This window comes from Mustelus asterias, chromosome 18 (genome assembly GCF_964213995.1).
Source record: "Mustelus asterias chromosome 18, sMusAst1.hap1.1, whole genome shotgun sequence".
NCBI lineage: Eukaryota > Metazoa > Chordata > Chondrichthyes > Carcharhiniformes > Triakidae > Mustelus > Mustelus asterias.
Genome location: NC_135818.1, coordinates 26,127,596 through 26,153,615, shown reverse-complemented (window position 1 = coordinate 26,153,615; position 26,020 = coordinate 26,127,596). Strand labels below are relative to the sequence as shown.

General features: G+C 51.8%; 1 protein-coding gene across 1 annotated transcript; it reads left to right on the top strand.

Moving 5' to 3' along the window:
* Positions 1–607: 607 nt before the first annotated feature.
* LOC144506904 (EEF1A lysine methyltransferase 3-like) lies at positions 608–15,093 on the top strand. The gene is made up of 3 exons (XM_078233258.1): positions 608–784; positions 6,273–6,384; positions 14,648–15,093. Exons 1-3 carry the CDS (start codon positions 608–610, stop codon positions 15,091–15,093), a joined length of 735 nt encoding a protein of 244 aa, XP_078089384.1.
* Positions 15,094–26,020: the final 10,927 nt, after the last annotated feature.

Sequence of the window (26,020 nt, the reverse complement as noted above, 5' to 3'; positions counted from 1 at the left end):
AAATGTTTTATAAAACTCTTTCAAATCACATTTACCCATTTTGTTCCCATACTCTTTCATCCACCTGTACAATCCAATCTTGAATATTAATCTAGTTGCTGCCTTAATCACCACAATATCCTGCATAAATAGATTTCTTCTGGTCTTAGTTCCAAATCACTTACATTAAATCTTGTATCTGTAGCTTCTTTAAACCACTCAACTATATTTCTGTGTTGATGGATTCCTTACCCCTGGGAACTGAATCATGAACATTATGGAGTGCACTCCTTCATCCTTGTAAAAGGTTTCTTTGTCCACATGGTAACTTTAAGATCTTAGTAATCTTTTGTAAAGTAGATTTGTCTATGAACCCATACAACTAATACTAATGGAAGCTCTAACCTGTTACGCTGACACTCTTGACCCAGATTTTGTACAGTCTTGCTAAGATAAGTTAAATCTCTTGCCCAGGATGTAGATTTGAACAGTTTTACTTTTTATATAAAAGGTGACGGAAAGGCTGGACACGTGAACTGTCCAAGTCTGATCATCGGGTCGGGAATTGTTTGGAGCTGGAGAGAATCCTTGGTGTTCGGGGAAATCCAGAGGAAGATCTGGGAGCAGGATGACAACCCAGCACAAAGAGCAATCCTGCGATGTTCTCCCCAAGAAAGATCCTGAGGATCTTGAGGAGTATTTACCTCACATTATGGTGAAGCACGTACAGTTTTGTGGCTATGACATAGAGATCAATCAGTACCTGAGTCATAAAATGGGTGTCTCAGCTTTCATCTGGGAATCTGTAAGTCTAAAAAATTCTTAGGTTAACATAGCGCAGGGAAACTGTTTGAAACCTCAAGTATTTACTCCACTCAATTATCTGAGATAAAATGCTGCCGCTTTCTGTAATAAAAGCAGAGACTGCTGAAAATACTCAGCGGACCAGGCAGTATTTGTGGAGGGAGAAACAGAGTTACTGGCTAGGATTCTCCGATCTCATTTGTCCTGCTACCGGCGAGTGTGAATGTGAATATGTGTGTGTGTGGCTTGAAAGGGAAGGTCTGTGATGGCTTAGAAGGCAAGCTAGAACTCACTGCCTGAAAGGGTGGTGGAGGCAGAGACCCTGATAACACTTAAAAAGTATTTAGATGTGCACCTGCAATGCCAAGGCATACAAGGTTATGGGCCAAGTGCTGGGAAATACGATCAGAATAGTTAGGTGGTTTGTCTTTGACCAGCGCAGATGCGATGGGCCACAGAGCCTTTTTCTGATCTGTACACCTCCTAATGGAACAAGTAAAGAAACAAAAGATAGGTCTACAGGAAATGTAAATGACAATAGCAGAAACACTACCAATAGCAGCTGCCTGAAAATAACGTGAGCATTGGTTACAATATGAATTGTTGAAGCTGGAAAGCTCTCAATTGTCTAACCGCTGGTCCGCACGTTTCACAAGGAGGCCGAGAGCAGAGGGGTCACAGTGGAAGTGAAGTAGAGGATTAAAACTGCAAGCAATTAGAAGCTCAGGGATATATATGCTTGTGCTCTGCAAAAGATCAAGTCATCCATACTTGGTTTCTCCATTGAAAAGCAGACTGCATATGAGCAGATATTTTAGTCGATCATGAGATGTGGGCATCGCTGACTGGGCCAGCATTTTTTGCCCATCCCTCATTGCCCTTATACTGAGCTATGGCATTTCAGAATCAACCATGTTGCTGTGGATCTGCAGTCAAGTATAGGAAAGGCCAGGTAAGGACAGCAGATTTCCTTCCAGATAGGTTTTTTTATGACAATAGTTTCAAATTTCACCATCTACCGTGGCGGAATTTGAACCGGAATCCCCCTAAGCATTAACCTGGACCTCTGGATTACTCATCTGGTGGCAATACTGCTACGCCATTAGCTCCGCGCATCTAAATGGAAAGAAATACAATTAAATCATTGCCTAAACTGAACGGAGCGCTTGGGAACTTGCACAAGGAGGGGCCGCTAAGGGTGACTGAGAAGTGAGCCAGGATATTGTGGAATGATTAAAGGGGAGGAGAGGGGTGAAGGTATGTTTGGAAGTGGCATCACACTGGACATGGCACAAAGGTTCCAGGATATTACTGCAGGAGTTCCTCAGGGTAGTATCCCAGGCCCAACTATGTTCAGCTGCTTCATCAATGACCTTCCTTCCATCATAAGATCAGAAGTGAGGATTTTCGCTGATGACTGCACGTTGTTAATTCGCGGCTCCTCAGATACTGAAGCAGTCCATGTGCAAATGTGGCAAAAACATTTAGCCAGATGATGGTGGATGGGGTCTGATTGGACCTCCATTCAAGGAAGAAACCTTGTGCTTTGTTTCAAGAGGTTCTACTGATTTATCCTAGTATGGCAATGTCTTGATTTCAGAACTGTCACCCTTATTTTTCAATCCCTTCGTGGACTAGCCTCTCCCTACCTCTGTAATCTCACCAATCTGTAAACTTTCACACCACTAGCAAAATAGCTTGGCAGCAGGACGAATCAGGCACATCGCACCCCTGCCAAAGGGCTAGTAAAATTCCAGCCATTATGTTGGTGTCCTTGGGTTTTCTAACCCATCTCCATGGCAACAGTTTCTCTCCACCTACCCTGTATGATTTTGAGCACCTCTTTCAAATCTCCTTCCAACCATCTCATTTTTAAGGAGAACAACCCAGTTTTTCTAATAGCTGTATGTCCCTCATCCCTAGAATCATAGAATTATAGAATCCCTACAGTGCAGAAGAAGCCATTCGGCCCATCGAGTCTGCACTGACTCTCTGACAAAGTAACCCTATCCCTGTACACATTTCCCATGGCTAATCAACCTAAGCTACACATCTTGGGACACTGAGGGACAATTTAGCATGGCCAATCCATCTAACCTGCACATCTTTAGACTGTGGGAGGAAACTGAAGCACCTGGAGGAAACCCATGCAGACACAGAGAGAATGTGGAAACTCCACACAGACAATCATCGAGGCCAGAATTGAACCCGGGTCTCTGGTGTGGTGAGGCAGCAGTGCTAACCACCGTGCCACCGTGCCAGTAAATCACTTCTGCATTTCCTTTAAAGCCATTATATCCTTCCTAAAAAATGTGGTGCCCAGAATTGGATGCAATAATCCAGTTAAGGCTGAACTTGTGTCTCGTAAAGGCACATCATACCCTCCTTGCTTTTGCTGTGCCCTTATTAATAAAACCTAGGATCCCATAGGCCTTTGTAACCACATTTTCAACAATTTGTGCATGACAATCCTCAAGTATTTCTGTTCCTCCCGACTCTCCAAAGCCACAAGTCAGGTGTGTGGTGGAATACTCTCCACTTGCCTGGATGAGTGCAGCTCCAACAAAACCAGATCCAGCAAAACCTCCATCCGTATTGAACTGGAAACATGCTGATCAAGAAAATACTTGTGAACATACTTCAGAAATTCTTCCTCCTCGCTTCACACTTTTACTATCCCAGTCAATAAAGTTGCCCATTATCACAACACAATAGTTATGCATCTCTCTGCAATTTCACTTCAAATTTACTCATCTGTGTATTTTCCATTAGTAGATGGCCTGTAGAATACACTTAGTGATATAATGGTACCTCTATTGTTCAACTCTAACCGAGTAGATTTTGTCCTCAACTTGTCTCCCTCATGTGCTTACCTAGCTTCCAAATACCTTAACTCCAAGACCTAGAGCCATACCTCAAGTGTGGGAAAGAGTGACAGGAGAGCAGATAATTAGAAATCTCTTTCAAAGAGCTGGCATTGATACAATGGGCTGAATGGTTTCCTTATATGCTTTGTGTTAACTCTTCCATTATATGCTGCATTTGCCAAGAGGGTAAAAATGATGTGTTAACTGGGCCTCCAGTGGGAGGTGGGTGAAAGCGAATGAAGTGCTGCCCTTCTCTACAGTGGGTTGATGTCACTTATTGTTGTTCAGTGCTTTGTGACAACTAAGGGCCCGATTTTACCATTTTGATTCTAAGTGCCGAATCTGGGCATAGTACAGATCCGACCTCGAAATCCGCTTTCCAGCGCGCCCATACGCTTTCAGCCAGCTCCAGTCGGATCCGCGCTGTGGGCGGGGCTTAGCGCTGCCGGAAAGTTCGGAGCTCTGAACTGCGCATGCGCAGTTCGAAAAAAAATTGAAAAAGCGCACCCGGGCGCTGGGCCAGAGCGCGCGGCTGTGGCGGTTTGTGCCTTCTTTACAGCTAAATGTTTCTGAAAGATTGCTTCCTGCTGTGTATCCTGTGTCCCGCGTACCCAGGCGGAACAATTCAAATAGAACATCAGTAGTTCGCTTTGGAAGGCAGGTCTATGCCAGGCTGTATCCTGTTTTGCTGGTTCGACCTGATGGCTCCACTATCAATATCCGATACAAGGAGCCTAAAAATATTAATATGATGCCAGTCGATGTTTCCCTTCTGCCAAAAGATGAAAGGAAAGCAAAAATGCGCAAACGTGTTCCCAAAAGAGCTAGAATGAAAGAGGAGCAATTTGAAGATGAATTTAAAGTTGACAATTATAGCAAATTCTGGAAGAAAAAGTAGTCTTCAAAATGTTGGATTTTAGAAACAACCATCACCGGACTGCTTGACTGGTGTTGACATCAGTGGAACTTTGACAAATGCACATATTATTGTGATGTCATTAATAAGTTGTGTTTTTCATTTATGATCTAATCCATTTATTTTATTAAAATGCGTTTCTACAGGAAGGATACAGGGAATGAAAAAACAGATTCCTGTTTTTATTTCTACTATTACATGGCTTAAATGCAAGGAGAAAATACTTTGAATGTTAATTAGACAATACCCATTCACATTAATTCTGTGCCTCCTGTTCCTGACTACATTTGTGTGGATTTGACTTGCATATATTTAGCTGTTTGTGTGATGTATCATTAAAACCAGTTGCAGGAAAAAAAAAGCAGAAAGCAGAGAGAGCGGCTCTCTGACACATCATCCTCTGGGGGAGGGGAGGAGGAGGAGGGGGGCGGCTCAGATGTATCCCTGGTGGTGGGGGGGAGGAGGAGGGGGCGGCTCAGATGTATCTCTGGTTGGGGGGGAGGAGGAGGGGGCGAGTTGGACCATCCTCGGGGGGGGGGGGGGGGGGAGGAGGGTCGGATGGATCTCTGGGGGGGGGGGGGAGGAGGAGGGGGGGGCGGCTCAGATGTATCTCTGGTTGGGGGGGAGGAGGAGGGGGCAGGTCGGATCATCCTCTGGGAGTAGGAGGGAGGCGGGTCGGATGGATCTCTGGGGGGGGGGAGAGGAGGGAGGCGGGTCGGATGGATCTCTGGGGGGCAGGGGGGTCCGCTGCCACTCTGCGGGTGATCGGTGGGGAGGGAGGGGGCAGCGGTGTCCGCTGCCACTCTGCGGGCGATCCCTCCTCCCCACCGGAGGAACAAATCCCTCCTCCCGGAGTGGCCGCGCCGCGCGTCCACTCCAGGAGGAGGGATTCGTTCCTCCGGTGGGGAGGAGGGATTGCCCGCAGAGTGGCAGCAGATACCTCTGCCCCCCTCCCTCCCCACCGATCGCCTGCAGAGTGGCAGTGGAACCTCCTGCCCCCCCCCCAGAGATCCATCCGACCCGCCTCCCTCCTCCCCCCCCAGAGATCCATCCGACTCACCTCCCTCCTCCCCCCTCAGAGGATGATCCGACCCGCCCCCTCCTCCTCCCCCCCAAACCAGAGATACATCTGAGCCGCCCCGATCCTCCTCCCCCCACCAGAGGATGATCTGAGCAACCCCATCCTCCTCCCCCCCCACCCCCAGAGGATGATCTGACCCGCCCCCTCCTCCTTTCCCCCCCCAGAAGATGATCTGACCCCCCCCTCCCTCCCAGAGGATGATCTGGATCAGAGAGCCGTTGCAGGCTCTGAACACGCTTCGGAGGTTCCCCTGCAAAATAAAAATTGGCTTCGGATTTTTATTTTGCAGGTCACTAAAAGCGCCGATCCGGAACGGAACAGAAGAAGGTAAAATGGGATTTGACGGTAGAGTTGGGCGGGCAGTTCATCGAATCGATTTAAATGCATGCTAATGCATTTAAATCGTCGGGCCGTCCGATTCGGGCGTGGAACGGATCCGCGCCCGAATCGGGTGTCGGTAAAGTCGCAATTTGCTCGGACGCAGGTGCAGATCGCGATAAAGGCCTCATGCCCGATTTTACCGCGATTTCGCGCCCGAAAACTGGCACAAATTGTTGGTAAAATCGGGCCCTAAGTGTCTGAACTAATTCTGACTCAAAAGGTTGGTGTCTTTTTGTTTCCTCAGGGGTTCATGCTCTGCCAGTTCTTTCAGCAGGAGAAGATGAATTTCACTGGGAAGAAGGTGATTGAGCTGGGATCAGGCACTGGGATGGTGGGGATTCTGGCAGTCTTGCTGGGTGAGTTAAAGGTCCATGTCAACCTAATGCAATTGCTTTGCTGATGTGGAAAGGAAAATGGATAATAATGAGACAAGACCCATGAATCACTGGAAGATGAATTACCATGCCAACCATTGCTGGCAAATGAGATCGAAGATCTTGATCTCCATGCTTTGGGTATTGCAAGAGTGAAGGCTTCCTCTGGAGAGTTAAAGTTAATTTATTAGTCATAAGTAGGCCAACATTAACATTGCAATGAAGTTACTGTGAGAATCCCCTAGTTGCCACACTCCGGTGCCTGGTCGGGTACATTTAGGGAGAATTTAGCATGGCCAATTCAGCTAACCAGCACGTCTTTTAGGCTGTGGAAGGAAACCAGAGCACCCAGAGGAAACCCATGCTGATATGGGGAGAGTGTGCAGACTCCGCACACACAGTGACCCAAACAGGGAATCAAACCCGGGTCCCTGGCTCTGTGAGACAGCATTGCTAACCACTGTGCCACCATGCCGCTCCCAGATAGTTGGTCCAAGATGAGTATTACAGCTCTAGAGGAATATAGGAAGTGCAAGGGGGAACTTAAAAAAGCAATTAGAAGAGCAAAAAAGGGGGCATGAAAAAGGGCTTTGGACAAGATTAGGGAGAATTCTAAGGTATTCTATAAATACATTTAGAACATAGAACATTACAGCGCAGTACAGGCCCTTCGGCCCTCGATGTTGCGCCGACCAGTGGTACCAATCTAAAGCCCCTCTAATCTACACTATTCCAATATCATCCATATGTTTATCCAATAACCACTTGAACGTTCTCAACGTTGACGAGTCCACCACTGCTGTAGGCAGGGCATTCCACGCCCTTACTACTCTCTGAGTAAAGAACCTACCTCTAACATCTGTCCTATATCTCTCACCCCTCAATTTAAAGCTATGTCCCCTCGTGATAGAATAAAGTTAAAGCCTATTTATGAAAGTAGGCTTACATTAACACTGCAATGAAGTTACTGTGAAAGTAGGGGAAGAGGTTAATCAGGGAAACAGTAGGGCCCATTAGAGACCAAGGGGACAATCTGTGTGTAAAGCTGCAGAACAGTGGAAGGGTGTTAAATGAATACTTCTCATTGGTCTTCACTCACGAGAAGGAAGATGTAGGTACAGAATTCAGGAAAAGGGACTACCTTTGGGCAGTGCCAGGCGGCCCAGGCTGGCACAGCTAAGGTGGCAATGCCCAAGGGGCATCCCCCCACCCCCGGCCTCCTGGAGAACCTTGATGGCCCCCCTTCACTTCAGTGGGGTCAGGCCACTAGCTCCCCACAAGTGGGGAGCTAGCGGCCCAATGGGAGAAGCGAGATGGGAGAATCGCCACCATAGTTTATTTGGATTTTAGCAAGCCTTTGACAAGGTCCCACATGGGAGACTGATTGAGAAAGTGAAACATATAGAATTCAGGGAAACTTAATGAGATGGATCTGAAACTGGCGTGTAATAGGACACAAAGGATGGTGGTAGAAGGCTGTTTGAGTGATTGGAGGCTAGTGTCCAGTGGTGTACCACAAGGACGATGGGCAGAGCAGTGGCAGATGGTATTTAACCCAGATGAGTGCGAGGTGATGCTCTTTGGAAGAAGTAACAAGACAATGGAGTATTTAATGAATTGCAGGATACTAGGAAGCTCAAAAGAATAAATGGATCTTGGGGTACATATTCACAGATCCCTGAAGGCGGCAAAGCAGGTGAATAGGGTAGTTAAGAAGGCATATGGGATACTTGCTTTTATCAGTCGGCACATAGGGTATAAGAGCAAGGCGGTTACATTGGTGTTGTACAGAATGTTGGTTAGGCCACAGCTGAAGTACTGTGTGCAGTTCTGCTCACCTCACTATAGGAAGGATGTGATTGTACAAGAGGGGGTACGAGAGGAGATTCCTCAGGATGTTGCCTGTGATGGAGCATTTCATAGAATCATAGAAACCCTACAGTACAGAAAGAGGCCATTTGGCCTATCGAGTCTGCACCGACCACAATCCCACCCAGGCCCTACCCCCCTATCCCTACATATTTTACCCACTAATCCCTCTAACCTACGCATCTCAGGACACTAAGGAGCAATTTTAGCATGGTCAATCAGCCTAACCCGCACATCTTTGGACTGTGAGAAGAAACCGGAGCACCCGGAGGAAACCCACGCAGACAGGAGGAGAATGTGCAAACTCCACACAGACAGTGACCCAAGCCGGGAATCAAACCCAGGTCACTGGAGCTGTGAAGCAGCAGTGCTAACCACTGTGCTACCGTGCCGCCCCATTTGAGCTGTAAGAAGAAACTGGATAGACTTGGATTGTTTTCTGTAGAGTAGAGAAGGCTGAGGGGTGACATGATTGAGGTGTATGAGATTATGAGGGGTACGGACAGGGTGAATAAGGAGTAACAGTTCCCCTTGGTTCAGGGGTTAATCACGAGGGGGCATAGTTTTAGGGGGAGGGAAAGGAGATTCAGAGGGGATATGACGAAAAAGAAATTCACTCAGAGGATGGTGAGAATCTGGAATGCACTGCTTGGGAAGGTAGTGGAGGCTGGAAACCTTTTAACCTTCAAAAAGTATTTGGATGAGAACTTGAAATATCATAACATTCAAGGATGTGGGACAAGTGCTGGGAAATGGGCTGAGCGTGACTTTTGTGATAGTTACTGTCGGTGTAGAAGGGCCTTCTATGCGCTGTACAGCTCTGAGTAGGAACTAGAGTTTCCAGCTCTGACTGACTGTAATCCTGAAAGTTTTAACATAGAACATAGAACATAGAAAGCCACAGCACAAACAGGCCCTTCGGCCCACAAGTTGCGCCGATCACATCCCCACCTCTAGGCCTATCTATAGCCCTCAATCCCATTAAATCCCATGTACTCATCCAGAAGTCTCTTAAAAGACCCCAACGAGTTTGCCTCCACCACCACCGACGTCAGCCAATTCCACTCACCCACCACCCTCTGAGTGAAAAACTTACCCCTGACATCTCCTCTGTACCTACCCCCCAGCACCTTAAACCTGTGTCCTCTCGTAGCAACCATTTCAGCCCTTGGAAATAGCCTCTGAGAGTCTACCCTATCCAGACCTCTCAACATCTTGTAAACCTCTATCAGGTCACCTCTCATCCTTCGTCTCTCCAGGGAGAAGAGACCAAGCTCCCTCAACCTATCCTCATAAGGCATGCCCCCCAATCCAGGCAACATCCTTGTAAATCTCCTCTGCACCCTTTCAATGGCTTCAACATCTTTCCTGTAATGAGGTGACCAGAACTGCGCGCAGTACTCCAAGTGGGGTCTAACCAGGGTCCTATAAAGCTGCAGCATTATCTCCCGACTCCTAAACTCAATTGTCACTACTCCCTCAAATTGCCTGCCCCCACATTCCCTCTGTAGTCAATGAGGTGCTTTTCAAGTGTCTTTGCTGTTGCAATGTCGGAAACATGGCAGCCAACTTTTACACACAGCAAAGTCCACGAACAGCAATGTGATAATGATCAAATAATGGTTGAAGGACAAATATTGGCCAGAATACTAGTGAGAAATCCCATGCTTTTCAAAAAATCTTTTTTACATTCACCTGTGAGGGCAGACCTGGTTTAACATTTTTGTGAATCTGCCAGTCTACAGTGCTCAAGTTCCTGGAGCAAGATTTTAACCCATGATTTTCTGACTCACTGGCTTCAGGTTGGTGTCCTTGTCTCCTGCTCAGGTATGTGATCATTAGATAATGGTGGAAATTGAAAGAAAACAGAGTCCAGCGGGCAGGTCTCTGATTCGACCAGACCAGGCTTGTCCAGCCTTTTCCCTCAGTGCGCCACGTTTACGTGTTCAAGGAGCTGATGAGCAAATTTTGGAAAAATAAGGTTTGGTCCAGGCCCGCCTCAATTCTAGTGACTGGATAGATACAGGATAAGGTACAGAACAGGTGCAAAAGGTTTATTTTATTCATTCATGAGATGTGGGCATCACCAACTATGCCAGCATTTATTGGTCATCCCTAATTGTGCATGAGAAGCTGGTGGTGAGCTGCCTTCTTGAACCACTGCAGTCCATGTGGTGTAGGTATATCCACAGTGCTGTTAGGGAGGGATTTCCAGGATTTTGCCTCACAGCGCCAGGGACCCGGATTCGATTCCTGGCTTGGTCACTGTCTGTGTGGAGTTTGCACATTCTCCCCGTGTCTGCGTGGGTTTCCACCGGGTGCTCCAGTTTCCTCCCACATCCAAAGATGTGCGGGTTGTGTGGATTGAACATGCTAAATTGCCCCATAGTGTCAGGGGGAACTAGTTAGGGTAAATGCGTGGGGTTATGGGGATAGGGCCAGGGTGGAATTGTGGTCGTGCAGACTTGATGGGTCGAATGGCCTTCTTCTGCACGATACTGATTCTACAATTTTGACTAGTGACAGTGAAGGAACGGTGATGTATTTTCAAGTCAGCATGGTGAGTGGCTTGGAGGCGTACTTTCAGGTGGTAGCTTTTCCATGCGTGTCTGCTGCCCTTGCCCTTCTAGATGCCAACAGTCATGAGTTTGGAAGGTTCTGTCTCAGGAGCCTTGTAGATGGTACATGCCATTGACCTATGCCTTGTAGATGGTGAACAGATTTAGGGGAGGCAGGATGCTAGTTTCAATCACAGGATTTCTGGCCTCTGACCTCCTCTTGTAGCCACAGTATTGTTATGGCTTTCTCAATTCGGTTTCTGGTCAACGGTGAGCCCCAGGATGTTGATAGTGGGAAATCAGTGATGGTAATGCCATTGAATGTTAAAGAGCAATGATTAGATTCTCTCTTGTTGAATATGGTCATTGCCTGCCACTTGTGTGGCGTGAATGTTACTTGTCACCCCAAGTCTGGATATTGACCAGATCTTCTTGCATTTGGACACGGACTGCTTCAGTATCTGAGGAGTTGCGAATGGTGCTGAACATTGTGCAATCATCGGCGAACAATTCACTTCCAACTTTATGATGGAAGGAAAGTTAGGTCGGGCCTAGGGTTCCAGGTAAAATAATCAAGGATTGGTTAAGAGCCACAGGATGTTATTGTATTGTTACTTAGATTAAAAGAGCATCTCAACATCATCCAATTTTCAAATATCTGATCAGTCTTCTATCATTGGTAAACTTCAGTTCGTCTAAAATTCTGCTGCCTCAATTGCTCCAAGTCCTCTTCACTTCTCACCTTTGCACTTGCTCCATTGTGCACATTAGCACCCTGTCCAGGAATGTCTTGATTTTAAAATTCTCATCTTTTTGTTCAACTCTAACCAAGTAGATTCTGTCATGGCTAGTCAGGGTAAAGCCTTATTCATATTAAAAAATAAAAATGACAAATTTACAGAACAGTCTAGTTCATATTTATATTTTCCTTCCCGTCTAAACCAAGACACTGTGCTCTGTCTGACATAACTGGCTTTGCACTGGCTCCAGCAGTCACTGTTGGTCTGGCCCACAGTTCACTTCTCTGATCAGCTTTGGCCCAGAAGATTGTGGGTTCAAGTCCCACTCCAGAGACTTGAGCACAAATCCAGGTTAACACTCTAGCGCAGTATTGAGACAGTGCTACATAGCTGGGTGTGCCATATTTCAGTAAACTGTCTCATCTGCTCTCTTAGGTGGATGTAAACGATCCTATGACATTAATTGAAAATTGCAATTCTCTCTATGTCTTTATACTTATCCCTCATCCAACATTAATATCTGAACATCTGGTTCCCAATTATGGAAGTTTAATGTTCGCAAATTGGATGTCCTGTTTCCTATCAGAACACAGTCCAAAGAAAAGTACTTAGAGGTTTTTGGGAGAATCGCCCCCGAAGTGCTGAATTGGCAGGAAAAATGATGTAAATCACGATTGTTATTTCCAGTGGAAGTTCAGACTTGAGTCTCCCACACTTCGGGCCCTATTTTACCATTGCGTTCTGCCCGTTTTCGAGCGCAAAAACGTAGTAAAGTCGGGTGAGAGGCCATTATCGCGATCTGCACCCGCGTCTGCGCAGGTTGCCACTTTACTGAAACCCGGGAATGGCGGCGATCCGCTTCGTGCCCAAAACGGGCACAACGGCGATTTAAATACATTTGCATGCATTTAAATTGAATTAATGAACTGCCCGCCCAACTTTATCAGCATTTCCCCCTTTACCACCGCGTTTGCCAATCCGGAGCCGCGCTGTAATGGACCTGCTAAATAAAAGTCTGAATCGGGCGCTCCAGCTGCTGAAGAGGCAAGTTCAGAGCTTCCAACGGCTCCCTGACTCAGATCAGTGGTGGGGGGGTGGAGGAGGGAGGCGGGTCAGATCATTCTCTGGTTGGGGGGGAGGGGAGTGAGGCCAGATCGTTGTCTGGTTGGGGGGGGGGAGGAGGAGGAGGCAGGTCAGATGTATCTCTGGTGGGGGAGGGGGGGAGGGGGAGGGCTGATCGTTGTCTGGTGGGGAGGGACGAGGAGGCGGTTCAGCTATTCCTCTGTGGGGAGGGCGGGGTGAGTGAGGCCAGACCATTCTCTGCGGGGGGATGAGTGAGGCCAGATCATTTTCTGGGGGGAGGGGGGTGAGTGAGACCAGACCATTCTCTGGGGGGGATGAGTGAGGCCAGGTTGTTGGGGGGGGAGGGAGACGGGTAAGATGTAACTCAGGAGTGGGGGGGGGGGCAGATGGATCTCTGGTGGGGGGGGCAGATGGATCTCTGGTGGGGGCGCGGGGGGGCTGGGGGGTCCGCTGCCACTCTGCGGGTGATCAGTGGAGGGGAGGGGGGCAGGGGTGGCGATCGGTCTGGGTAACGGTGGTGGTGGATAAGGGGGACAGTGATGTGTGTGGGTAGTGAGGGGGTGGATAAGGGGGACAGTGATGTGTGTGGGTAGTGAGGGGGTGGATAAGGGGGACAGTGATGTGTGTGTGCACCATCGCTCCCGCTTTTCGCTCCCGGGCCGCTTTCTCCACTTTCTGCGGCTCGGGAGCGATCTGACACGGGCGCGCTTTTTCAACTTTTTTTCCAACTGCGCATGCGCAGTTCAGAGCCCCGATCATTTTGGCGCTCAGCACGAATGGGACTGGAGATGGCTGAGTGCGTATGGGGGCACCTGACCGCAGATTTCTAAGTCAGATCTGCATTATGCCCAGATTCAGCACTTAGAATGAAAATGGTAAAATCGGGCCCTTCGTACAATGCAGAGATCATAATCATGAATATCATTAAAGGCTCGGGGAGTGCAGGGCCTATTCACCCAAGAATCTGACAATTCTGGAAGTCTGCGCATGTGCAGTGGCCCCAAACTGTCACACTGCAGTTTGCTGGCCAGCCCGATCGCTGGCCAGCTCGAGACCCTCGCAGTGCTGCCCCTTGCGACACCTCCACGGCCCAATAGCAGCCCGCACAAGCATTCCCGGACCAGCCCCGACACCCACGCCCCCGCGTCTCAGAGCACCACAATCTCCAACCCCACCCCTCTCCACAACACCAGTGACAATCTGCCCCCCCCCACCCCAGCAGAGAGCCCCCCCTCCATCCCCAACCATCCCGATCGCTGGCCTCCCTCCAGCCCCAACCAATCCTATCTGCAGAGTGGCAGCGGGATTCCCCATCCCCACCAATCATCCCCTACACCCCTCCCACATTAGGCCCTGCCCCCTTGGCACTGCCTGATGCCCCTAGGGCAGTGCTGGGGGCACAGGCTGGCACTGCCAGGATGCCCATGCACAGGGGGCACCACGCCCCACCACCCGACCTCCTGGGGGGCCCCAATTGCCCACCCTTCACTCCAGCAGGGTCTCTCACTAGTTCCCCACAAGTGGGGAGCTACTCTAAACCCTGCCGGAGTGAAATATTCCTGGTGGGGTGGGAGGTGCTATCGGGCCCAGAGAATTCAGTCCCGGGCCCGATAATGACATTTAAAATAGATAAAAATCAGATTTAAATCACTTACCTTATCTTCCTGCTGGTTTCCAGCATAATCCCGACTGTGCCTGATCTCCAGCTGTGGGAGAGGAACATGCGTGGAAACACATGCGCAAATCCTACAAAATGGCCGACACGAGCATCTCCCAACCCAACACACCAAAAAGCGTGCGCGTCGGGATGGGAGAATCAAGCCCTTAATGTCTTGTAAAGCACTTTGAAATGTTTTAAGGTTGTGAAAGGCTACATATAAATTTATTTATTGTCTTTTCTATTCCACCTCATCTCGTGTTATTGTAATTGTGGAGTGGGTTGTTGTGATGGGATAACTAGAAGTGAGATGACTCATTTTATTTCTTCTACTTCAGGTGGACAGGTAACTTTGACTGATGAGTCCCATGCTTTGAAGCAAATTGAACACAACGTTTCCGTCAATGTCCCAGATTCCTGCAGACACTTCCCAACAATCAGAACTCTTTCTTGGGGATTTGACCACATAAACTTTCCCAATGATTATGACATAATCCTGGCTTCAGATATTGTGTATTACCCATCAGATTACCCCTTATTGCTGCAGACACTGCAACATCTCAGCAACCCAAGAACGATAATCTACATCGCGACACAAATGAGGGGCTGCCATTTAACCCATAAATTCCATGAGGAGATTATCCCACAGTATTTTAATTCTCACATTATTCAAAGAGAAGCGTTTAATGATATCAATCTGTACAAATTGACATTGAAGAGCCCAAGAACTGGAGAGAAGCAGCCAATGGAAAGCGCGACTGAGAGAAATCTACTGTCCAATTAATGCACATCACTGGACTCAGGGAAGATAATTAGTCTTGGTAACTCATTAAAATATTTATACCATTTGAAGAATTATAAATCCAATATGTAGAAATGAACTGATGGAGGATTTCCAAAATTATATAATTTTCTTTGGACAGAAATGGGCCATTCAGTCCAAATGGTCTATGTTGGTGTATGTTTCACATGAGTCTCCTCCCATCCTACTTTATCTCACTCTGCAACTCTCCCTTATCTAGATTCCTCTTAAACATACATGCGGCATGCTTCAATTACTTTAAGTTGAAGCACATTCCACATTTCAACCACTCTCAAGGGTAAAGAAGTTTCTCTTTAATTTATCAGATTGATCATTGACTAACGTACAATTTCAACACCTAGTTTGGACTCCTCCACAAGAGGAGGAGCCTTTGCTATTATTTATAATACAGTAACTTCAGGCAAGTATTAAATACGCAGTTAATAGAGAATCCAAAGATTGCTGTCTGAGTGGTGCCACTCCATCATTATTTTTATGAAATCTCATCTCATTGACTGGCTGACTGTGGAAATACATTGAATGACATGAAGCTGTTGCATTGCATGGTAGATATGATTTAAACACATCTCAGGAAGTGAAGCTTAGGCCATTCAAATCTAAGTACCCCTTTAGAAATGTAATAATTGTTAGTTACTTTCAGCCAACCTTTCTAACACTGAAAATAAACTATTACAAAGGTGGACATTCAATATTCCAGTTTAAATTGTTGGAGATTTTAAATGTTCATTTACATTTGCTTGTACTTCTAGTTTTTTTTTTCAATTTTTTTTCTTAATCCAACCTTTCATTCCCTCACCATATTTTTCGTTCTGTCCATTTTAACGGTTAGTTTATACACTAATCCACCCTCCTTCTCTGCTTGAGCTGTTAATTTCCTTACCCTCCACTCTGATTCTTTAAGGGGATACACAAAGTTGCTTCTCTGTTTACTCAGGCCCAGGATGCAATATTACCAGCTCACAATTTCTGCAACTTGTCGCGCAAAAGATCTGAAAAGCTAAGTGTGGTGAGCTAAGTCTAACCAACCCGAGAGTGCAGATTTAAGATAATTAGCAAGAGTGGTGATGAGGAGGCGTTTTCATACATATCAAGTTATGATTATCTGGAATGCATTACCTCATGGTGAAAACACATTTAATAGTTACTGCCTAAAGGCAATTGGATAAATATTTCAAAAAGAAAATTTGCAGGGTAATGGGTATAGCACAGGGGAATTGAACTAATTGGATAACTCTTTCAAAGAACTAGCACTGGCACAATGGGCCAAATAGCCTTCTTCTATACTGTAAAATTCCATGATGGTTCAAAACATAAACTAAACAAAAATTATATTTGCTTGAATAATTTAAATCTAAGTTGACTAACAAAAAAATTAAAAGAAATACGTTTGATTACGAGAGAAATGTGTAGAATACAGTATTCTTAACTTATGGAAATAAACTGAATGTAATTTGCATTATTTCTAATGATAAATCATAAAATACAAAAATTTTGAGATTTTCATATTTGTTTCATGTGTCAGTTTCACTGGTGGTTGTACAGTTGACTGAGACTTGCATTTCTGTAGCATCTTCCAAGACCTCAAGACATCCAAAAACATTTTTATAGACATTGAAGAAACTTTGTTCCACCTTTTCCCACTGCACATGTAATGTTTGTAATGTAAATGTGGCAATGAATTGGTACACAATTGGCAATGAGATAATGGGAGAACTCAAACAAAAACAGAAAAACTCAGGTCTGAGAGCATCTATGAAGAGAGGATAGAGCCAATGTCAACTCGAAACGTTGGCTCTATTCTCTCTCCACAGATGCTGTCAGACCTGCTGAATTTTTCCAGCATTTTACTGTTTTTGTTTCAGATTCCAGCATCTGCAGTATTTTGCCTTCATATACCAGGGAGAACTCCCCTGCTCTTTAAATAATTCCATGGAATTTGTTTACATCCACCCGAGGGGACAGGCGAGGCCTCAGTTTACCGTCACATCCGAAACACACCAATTCTGACATTGTAGCATTTCCATGAGTTCTGCACTTCAGTCTCTGTCAGGAATATTTTTTTGGTTTTGTTGGAGAGTTCAGCTGGGGAAATGAATCCTTAATCATGGAAAGAGTAAGTGTTATCAGGTATGCAGTGAACAGCACAGGGTTAGGGATGGTCAGAGCTTGTGACATACACCACAGTTTAATTACAGGAAAGCTCCCTATTCACTCACTGAAGCCTATTAAGATCGACACCTAGCACAGGATAGATACTTAAATAATTAAAGTTCTACTCACACAGTAGGGCATACAAGAACCAGCAGAGCAGCCACAGCACGAGCAAAAGAGTGGGAAAGGCTGTTAGTGGAAGTTCCTGCTGCTAATTCTCTCAATGCGGAGCCTCCCCCTCCATTCTCTTCTTATCACAACCCTCTCTCCCCTCCCCCATCCCCTCACCCACTTCCCTCCCTTCCCCAGCCCCTCACACCACTTCCCCATTCCCTCCCTCCACTTCCCTGTTCCCTCACCCCACTTCCTCATTTGGTCCCTCCCCCCCATTTCCTCCCTCCCCATCCCCTTACCCCACTTCTCCATTTGCTCCCTTCCATCCCCTCACCCACTTCCCCATTCCCTCCCTATCCCCTCACCCACTTCCTCATTCCCTCCCTATCCCCTCACCCACTTCCTCATTCCCTCCCTATCCCCTCACCCACTTCCCCATCCCCTCATCCCACTTCCCCATTCCCTCCCTCCCCACTTCTCCTTCTCCCTCAAGGAGAATACAGTGTTTTATAACAGAACAATGTGTCTTTCGGTCTATGAGAAGAATGTTCGAATTCTGTATTAACAGAACAATATTCCTGCAGCAAAAGTAAATTCACTAGCAAACATCAACCCCTGACACCACTTCCTTTACCCTCTCCCTCCACTGGCCTCCTGTTCCCCCATTCCCACACTTCTTCACTCTCCCTATCCATTTCCCCTCCTCGACTGTACTGCCCTAATCTTTACATGTATCCCTCCCTTCCCCAATTCTCACTCCCCTTACCCCCATTCCCTATTTCTTGCACACCCCATCTCTCCCCAAGTCATACCCTTTACCCATCTCCCCCTGCATGCTCTTCACCCTCTCCCAAGTCCTACCTTTACCCCGTATGTTCCACCTTTTCCTGCTGCACATCCATTTCTCCTCACTCCATGCATGCCCATGTCTCTCCCCACCCACACACTCCATCTTTCTCTCCCCACCTCTGCACACCCCATCTCTCCCTCCGCACGCTCCATCACTCTCTATCCATCTCTGCATGCTCCATCTCTCTCTCCACCTTCACACGCTTTCTTTCCCTCCATCTCTCCCATCCCATTCCACCTCACTCTCTCTCCAACCACCACACACTTCCCTTCTCCCACCTCACTCAAAATACAACCCATTCCACTGACACTTCCCCATCCCGCTCTCCCCTCCCTTCAGTCCCAACCCCCACTCTCCCCTCTCTACATTCCACCATTTTCTCCTCCCACCCACCTGACCCCATGCTTTCCCTTGCCCACTAACCCCTCTCCTCACTCACTCCCCTTCACCATATCCCCTGCTCTCCCCTCAGTCCACCTAAACCCACTTTCTCCTCTCCTGCACTCAACTCACCCCCAACCCACTCACCCCTTCATCCCCAGTCTCCCCTCCCCCTCCATAAACCCACACTCCCCTCACATCCCTCTCCCACCTGCTCTCACATCCACCAACACCATTCTCCTGGTTCCCAGCAACCCCAACCACCCGCTTCCCTCCCCCACCCAACCCAACTATCCTCTCCCACCAACCCCAATCCCCGCTCTCCCCTCCCCTTCCCACCCACCCCAACACCCCTTGCTCTCCCCCCTCCTCCCCCACCCATCACAACCCCCCTTCTCCCCCACCCACCCACCCCACCCTCCCTTCCATCCATCCCCCCATCCTCCACTCCCCCTTCACTCCTCTCCCTCCACCCCACCCAATATAATCCCCTCCCCATACAGCCCTTGCCCCCAGTCTACCCTCGAGCCCGCTCAACATTCTCCCCAAATTTAGGGACACATCTGTTCAATCTGTTCACATACCTGCTGGGTCGATATTTAATCAGTGAACAATCAGTCTGGCACGAGGGCTGCAAGAATGGCCGCAGCACGCGAGAGCATGGCGGGAAAAGACGTTGGCGGCAATAACTGCCACTGTCCCAGTGCCGAGCTTTATTCCCTTCTCCCCACGCCCCCCCAACGGCTCCTATCCACACTCCACTCTCCCCCTCACCCTCCCCCACATTCCCAACCACTCCCCCCTCAACCGCTCCAGTCTCCCCCTCAGCCCCTCCACTCTCCCCCTCAATCCCTTCACTCTCCCCCTCAACCCCTCCACTCTCCCCCTCAACCCTTCCACTCTGCCCCTCAATCCCTCATTTCCCCCATTCACCTCTCCCACGACCCCTTCCCTCGCCCCACTCTCAACCTCACCGCCCCACTCTCCCATTCACCTCTCCCGCGACCCCCATGCTCTCCCCCCTCACACCCCCACGCTCTTCCCCACACCCCCCACGCTCTCTCCCTCACACCCCCATGCTCTCCCCCCGCACCCCCACGCTCTCCCCCCAGACCCCCACGCTCTCTCCCTCACACCCCCACGCTCTCCCCCCTCACACCCCCACGCTCTCTCTCCCCCACACCCCCACGCTCTCCCCCCACAGCCCCACGCTCTCCCCCCACACCCCCATGCTCTGTCCCCTCACACCCCCACGCTCTGTCCCCTCACACCCCCACGCTCTGTCCCCTCACACCCCCACGCTCTGTCCCTCACACCCCCACGCTCTCCCCCCTCACACCCCCATGCCTTCCCCCACACCCCCTCGCTTCCCCCTCACACCTCCATGCCTCCCCCACACACCCCCACGCTCTCCCCCCTCACACCCCCATGCCTTCCCCCCTCACACCCCCTCGCTTCCCCCTCACACCTCCACGCATCCCTCTCACACCCCCACGCTCTCCTCCCCTCACACCCCCATGCCCTCCCCCTCACATCCCCACGCTCTCTCCCCCACTCCCCCACAGTCTCCCCCCCACACCCCCACACTCTGTCCCCTCACACCTGCACGCTCTCTGCCCTCACACCCCCACGCTCTCTCCCCCACACCCCCACACTCTCCCCTCACATCCCCATGCTCTCTCCCCTCACACCCCCACACTCTCTCCCCTCACACCCCCACGCTCTCTCCCCTCACGCCCCCACGCTCTCTCCCCTCACACCCCCACGCTCTCTCCCCTCACATCCCCACGCTCTCTCCCCTCACACCCCCACGCTCTCCCCCCCACACCCCCACGCTCTCCCCCCCACACCCCCACAGTCTCCCCCCCCACACCCCCATGCTCTCTGCCCTCACACCCCCACGCTCTCTTCCCCCACACCCCAACGCTTCCCCTCCCACACCCACACGCTCTCCCCCCACACCCCCACGCTCCCCCTCCCACACCCCCTCGCTCTCCCCCCACACCCCCATGCTCCCCCTCCCACACCCCCACGCTCTCCCCCCCACACCCCCACGTTCTCCCCCCCACACCCCCACGCTCTCTCCCCTCACACCCCCATGCTCTCCCCCCCACACCCCCACGCTCTCCCCCCCACACCCCCATGCTCTCTCCCCTCACACCCCCATGCTCTCTCCCCCCCCCACGCTCTCTCCCCTCACACCCCCACGCTCTCCCCCCACACCCCCACGCTCTCCCCCCCACACCCCCACGCTCTCTCCCCTCACACCCCCACGCTCCCCCTCCCACACCCCCACGCTCTCTCCCCTCACACCTCCACGCCTCCCCCTCCCACCCCCATGCTCTCCGCCCTCACACCCCCATGCTCCATGCTCCCCCCTCACACCCCCATGCTCTCTCCCCCCACACTCTCCCCCTCACACCCCCACGCTCTCCCTCCCACACCCCCACGCTCTCACCCAGCCCCCGCTTTCACCCTCACCCACCCCCCACTCTCACCCTCACCCACCCCCCACTCTCACCCAGCCCCCGCTCTCAATCTCACCCAGCCCCCGCTCTCAATCTCACCCAGCTCCCGCGTTCACCCCTCACTGTCCCCCTCACCCTCCGCTTTCTTCACCCCACTTCTCTTCCCCTCCTCCATTCTCCTCCCCACTCCTTCTCTTTCCCACCCCTTCCAGCTCCTCCATTTCCCTTCCCCCACTCTCCGCCTTACTCCCCCCACTCTCCCCTGCCCTCCGCCCTCCACCCACCTCTCTCCCCCCCCCTCCGCCCACATCTCTCCCCCCCGACCCCACCCCCACCCACTCCTCTCCCCACCAACCCCCACTCACCCCTCTCACTCCCGTCCACCACTCTCCGTCCATCTTCGGCCCATCTCTCTCCCCTCCCGCCCTCCACCCACCTGTCTTCCCCCCAGCCCACACCTCTCACCCCCGCTCACCTCTCTCCCCCCACCCATCCCTCTCCCCTCACAACCCCACTTGCCCCTGCCCACCCCTCTCCCCCGCCCACTCCTTTTTCCCCCCTGCCCACCTCTCTCCCCCTGGCCTCCGCCCACATCTCTCCCCACCGACCCCACCCCCACCCACCCCTCTCCCAACCTCCTCCCACTTCCCCCGACCCACCCCTCTCCCGCCCGCCGCTCACCACTCTACCCCCGCTCACCTCTCTCCCCCACCCACCCCACTCCTCCCCGCCCACTCCTTTTCCCCCCGCCCACCATTCTCCCCCTCTGCCCACACCTCTCCCCCCGCCCACCACTCTCCCCCCGCCTACCTCACTCCCCTGCCCTCCACCCACCTCTCTCCCCTTGCCCTCCACCCACCTTTCTCCACCCACCTCTCTCCCCCCCACCTCTCTTCCCCCCCCCCCACCCCCTGCCCACCTCTCTACCTCCAGCCCTCCGCCTACCTCTCTCCCTTCCTCGCCCTCCGCCCACATCTCTCCCCCCGGATCCCGTCCCCACACGCCCCTCTCCCCACCACCCCCCACCCACCCCTCATCCCTCCGCCTATCCCTCTCCCCCCCGCCCACCTCTCTCCCTCTGCCCACCACTCTCCCCCGTCCACCACTCTACCCCAGCTCACCTCTCTCCCCCCACTCACCCCTCTCCCCCAACCCCTCTCGCCCCCGCCCACCCTTCTCCTCCCCGCCCACACCTCTCCCCCCCCCGCCCACCACTCTCCCCCCGCCCATCTCTCTCCCCCCGCCCTCTGCTGACCTCTCTCGCCCCCATCCTCTGCCCACCTCTCTTCCCCTTGGCCTTCACCCACCTCTCTCCCTCCACCCTCTGCCTACGTCGCTCGCCCCGCCTTCCGCCCACCTCTCTTCCCCCCCACCATCCGCCCACCTCTCTTCGCCCCGCCCTCCATCCACCTCTCTCCTCCCCACCCTCCATCCACCTCTCTCCCCTCCAGCCCCCGCCCACCTCTGCCCCCCCCCCCCCGCCCTCTGCCCACCTCTCTCCCCCCCCCTGCCCTCCTTCCACCTCTCTCCCCCCCTCTGCCCATGCCCACCTCATTCCCTCCCCCTCCGGCCTCTGCCCGCCTCAGCCCCTCCGCCCACCTCTCTCCCTCCTCCCTCCACTCTCCACCCACCTCCCTCCCCTCCCTCCTCTGCCCACCTCTCTCCCCCCAACCTCACCCCCGGCCTCCCCTCTCCCCATCAACCCCACCCACCCCGCCCTCTGCCCACATCTCTCCCCACTGCCCCCGCCCCCTACCCTTTCCCCACCACCCCCCACCCACCCTTCACCCCTCTCCGCCCCGCCCACCACTCTACCCCCGTGCACATCTCTCCCCCACCCACCCCTCTCCCCCCGCCACTCCTTTTCCCCCCGCCCACAATTCTCCTCCTCCGCCCACACCTCTCCCCGCCCACCACTCTCCCCCCGCCCACCTCTCTCCCCGCCCTCCGCCGACCTCTCTTGCCCCCATCCTCCGCCCACCTTTCTCCACCACCCACCTCTCTCCCCCCCCCCCCCCCCCCCCCCCGGCCTCCACCCACCTCTCTCCCCCTGCCCTCCGCCCACCTTTCTCCATCACCCACCTCTCCCCCCCCCCCCCGGCCTCCACCCACCTCTCTTCCAACCGCCCTCCGCCCACATCTCTCCCCCCCGATCCCATTCCCACATACCCCTCTTCCCACCACTCCCCACCCACCCCTCATCCGCTGCCCACCCCTCTCCCCCCCGCCCACCTCTCTCCCTCTGCCCACCACTCTACCCCCGCTCACCACTCTCCCCCACCCAACCCTCTCCCCCTCAACCTCTCTCCCCCCCGCCCACCACTCTCCCCCGCCCAACTCTCTCACCCCTGCCCTCTGCTGACCTCTCTCGCCCCCATCCTCTGCCCACCTCTCTTCCCCCTGCCCTCCTCCCACCTCTCACCCCCCGCCCTCTGCCCACCTCTCTCCCTCCTGACTTCCACCCACCTCTCTCTCCCCCACCCCCTGCCCTCCTTCCACCTCTCTCCCCCACTCCGCCCATGCCCACCTCATTCCCTCCTCCTTCGGCCCACCTCTCCCCACCCCCCGGCCTCTGCCCGCCTCACCTCCTCCGCCCTCCACCCACCTCTCTCCCTTCCCGCCCTCCGCCCTCCACCCACCTCTCTCCCCTCTTGCCCCCTGCCCACCTCTCTCCCCCCCCTTCCTCCGCCCACCTCTCTCCCCCGCCCTCCGCCCACCTCTCTTCCCCCCGATCACCTCGTTCCGTTGCCCTCCACCTACCTCTCTCCGCCTACCTCTCTCCCCCCCCCTGCTATCCCCCCACCTCTCTCCCCCTCCGCCCTCCCCCCACCTCTCTTCCCCTCCGCCCTCCCCCCACCTCTCTTCCCCTCCGCCCTCCCCCCACCTCTCTCCCCCCCGCCCTCCTCCCATCTCTCTTTCCCCCACGCCCTCCATCCACCTCTCCCCCTCCCCAACCTCCATCTCTCCCCTAACCAGCCCCACCCCCAACCGTCTCTCACTCATTCCCCTATTTTGCATCCAGATGGCGCCGAAACATGGCAACTTCCTATCAGCTGTGCCGAGCAGATCCTCTAATTCTAACTTTTACTCTCATTCTATGCTTTTAAATCGTTACTCCAGAGTTATAAGAGTCTTATAAACTCTTTAACAATGCTCTAATTCAATCTCCAATGACTGTAACACTACATTTTGCACTCTCTCCTTTCCTTCTCTGTGAACGGTATGCTTTGTCTCCACATCTCCGTGTAAGAAACAGGGTGCAAGGTAGGGATGGACAGAGGACGAGGGAGGGATGAATGAGGGGCGGGCAGGAGAGATGGTCACCATTTGGAGAGAGTTGGATTGGGGGGGGGCGGTGGAGGAAAGATTGACAGGCGAGATACTCGGGGGAGTCGAGGCCGCCTCTTCCCCCCCACCCCCCCCCCCACCCCTGTCCACCTCTGGGCGGAAATTGGCGAGGGGTGGGGAGGAGGCCGGAGGTGGGGCAGAGATGGGCGAAGGGGGCAAAAAAAATCTCTCCCCCACCTCCATCCCTCTCCTCCACCCCATCCCACCTCCATCCCTCTCCCCCACCCCACTCCACCTCCATCCCTCTCCCCACCCCCATCCCTCTCCCTCACCTCCATCCCTCTCCCCACCCCATCCCACCTCCATCCCTCTCCCCCACCCCACCCCACCACCATCCCTCTCCCATCCCCCTGTCCATCTTTCCCCCCAGCTCCTGTCCATCAAACCTCCCCACCCCACCGCTGCCCATCTCTCTCCACCCTTCGTCCATCTTTCCCACCTTCGTCAATCCCCCCATCTCTCTCTCTCCAACACTCTCCGTCCATCTCCCCCCCGCCCCATCTATTATTCCCAAACTTTCTCTCACCACCATCCATCTCCCTCCTCCCCTCGTCTATATCTCCCCCATCCATCACCCCGAACCTTATCCATCTCTCCCCGCAGTCACTATCTACCTCTCCTGAGCAATCCCCATCTAACTGCCGCCCCCCCAGCCCCATAATGGGAACAAGTGAATAAGGTGGGCAGAGATGGACAAAGACTTGGGGGGGGGAGGGGGGGTGGCGGGGAAGATTAGGAATATGGGTCACTTTTGGGTTGGCAGAATGTAACTAGCAGGCTTCCAAAAGGATCAGTACTTGGGCACCAGCTATTTACAATCCATTTCAATGATTTAGAAGAGCGGACTGAGTGGAATATAGTCTCGTTTGCTGATGATGCAAAGTTAACTGGGAAATTTTGAGCAGAATGTGGCAGTACTGAGTGAACTCTAGAATTGTCCTTCAGACGTGATGATAACCTGACATCCTATTACCCTGGCCAGAATTGAACCCAGGTCCCTGCAGGTCCCTGACGCTATGCGACAGCAGTACTAACCACTATGCCACCATGCTACTCCAATTCAAGAGAAAAAAAAATCTGCATTTATACAGCAACTTTTTAAACTCAGAACCTCTCAAAACACTTCAGTGACGGGATATAGACAGGTTAAATGGTTAGCTAAGGATATGATAGATGGAATATAATGTGAGAAATGTGAAGTTATCTGCTTTGGTATGGAAGATAGGAAAGCAAAACATTTATTTAAGTAGTGTGAGATTTGGAACTGTTAGCATTCAGGGAGACCTTATATTCTTATGAACATGTGTCAGGGAGTAAAATCTATTAATGATATCATGAGGAGGTAGCAGTGAGATCAGGGTGGTCAGTTATGGTATAGCGATAATGTCACTGGACTAGTAATCCAGGCTAATCCTGGTGGAATTTAAATTCAATTAATAAAATCTGGAATCAAAACCTAGTCTCAGTAGTGGCTACCATGAAACTATAATCGCTTGTGATAAAAATCCATCAGGCTCACTAATGCCCTTCAGGGGGGAATCTTCCACTCTTACCCAGTCTGGCCTACCAGTGACTC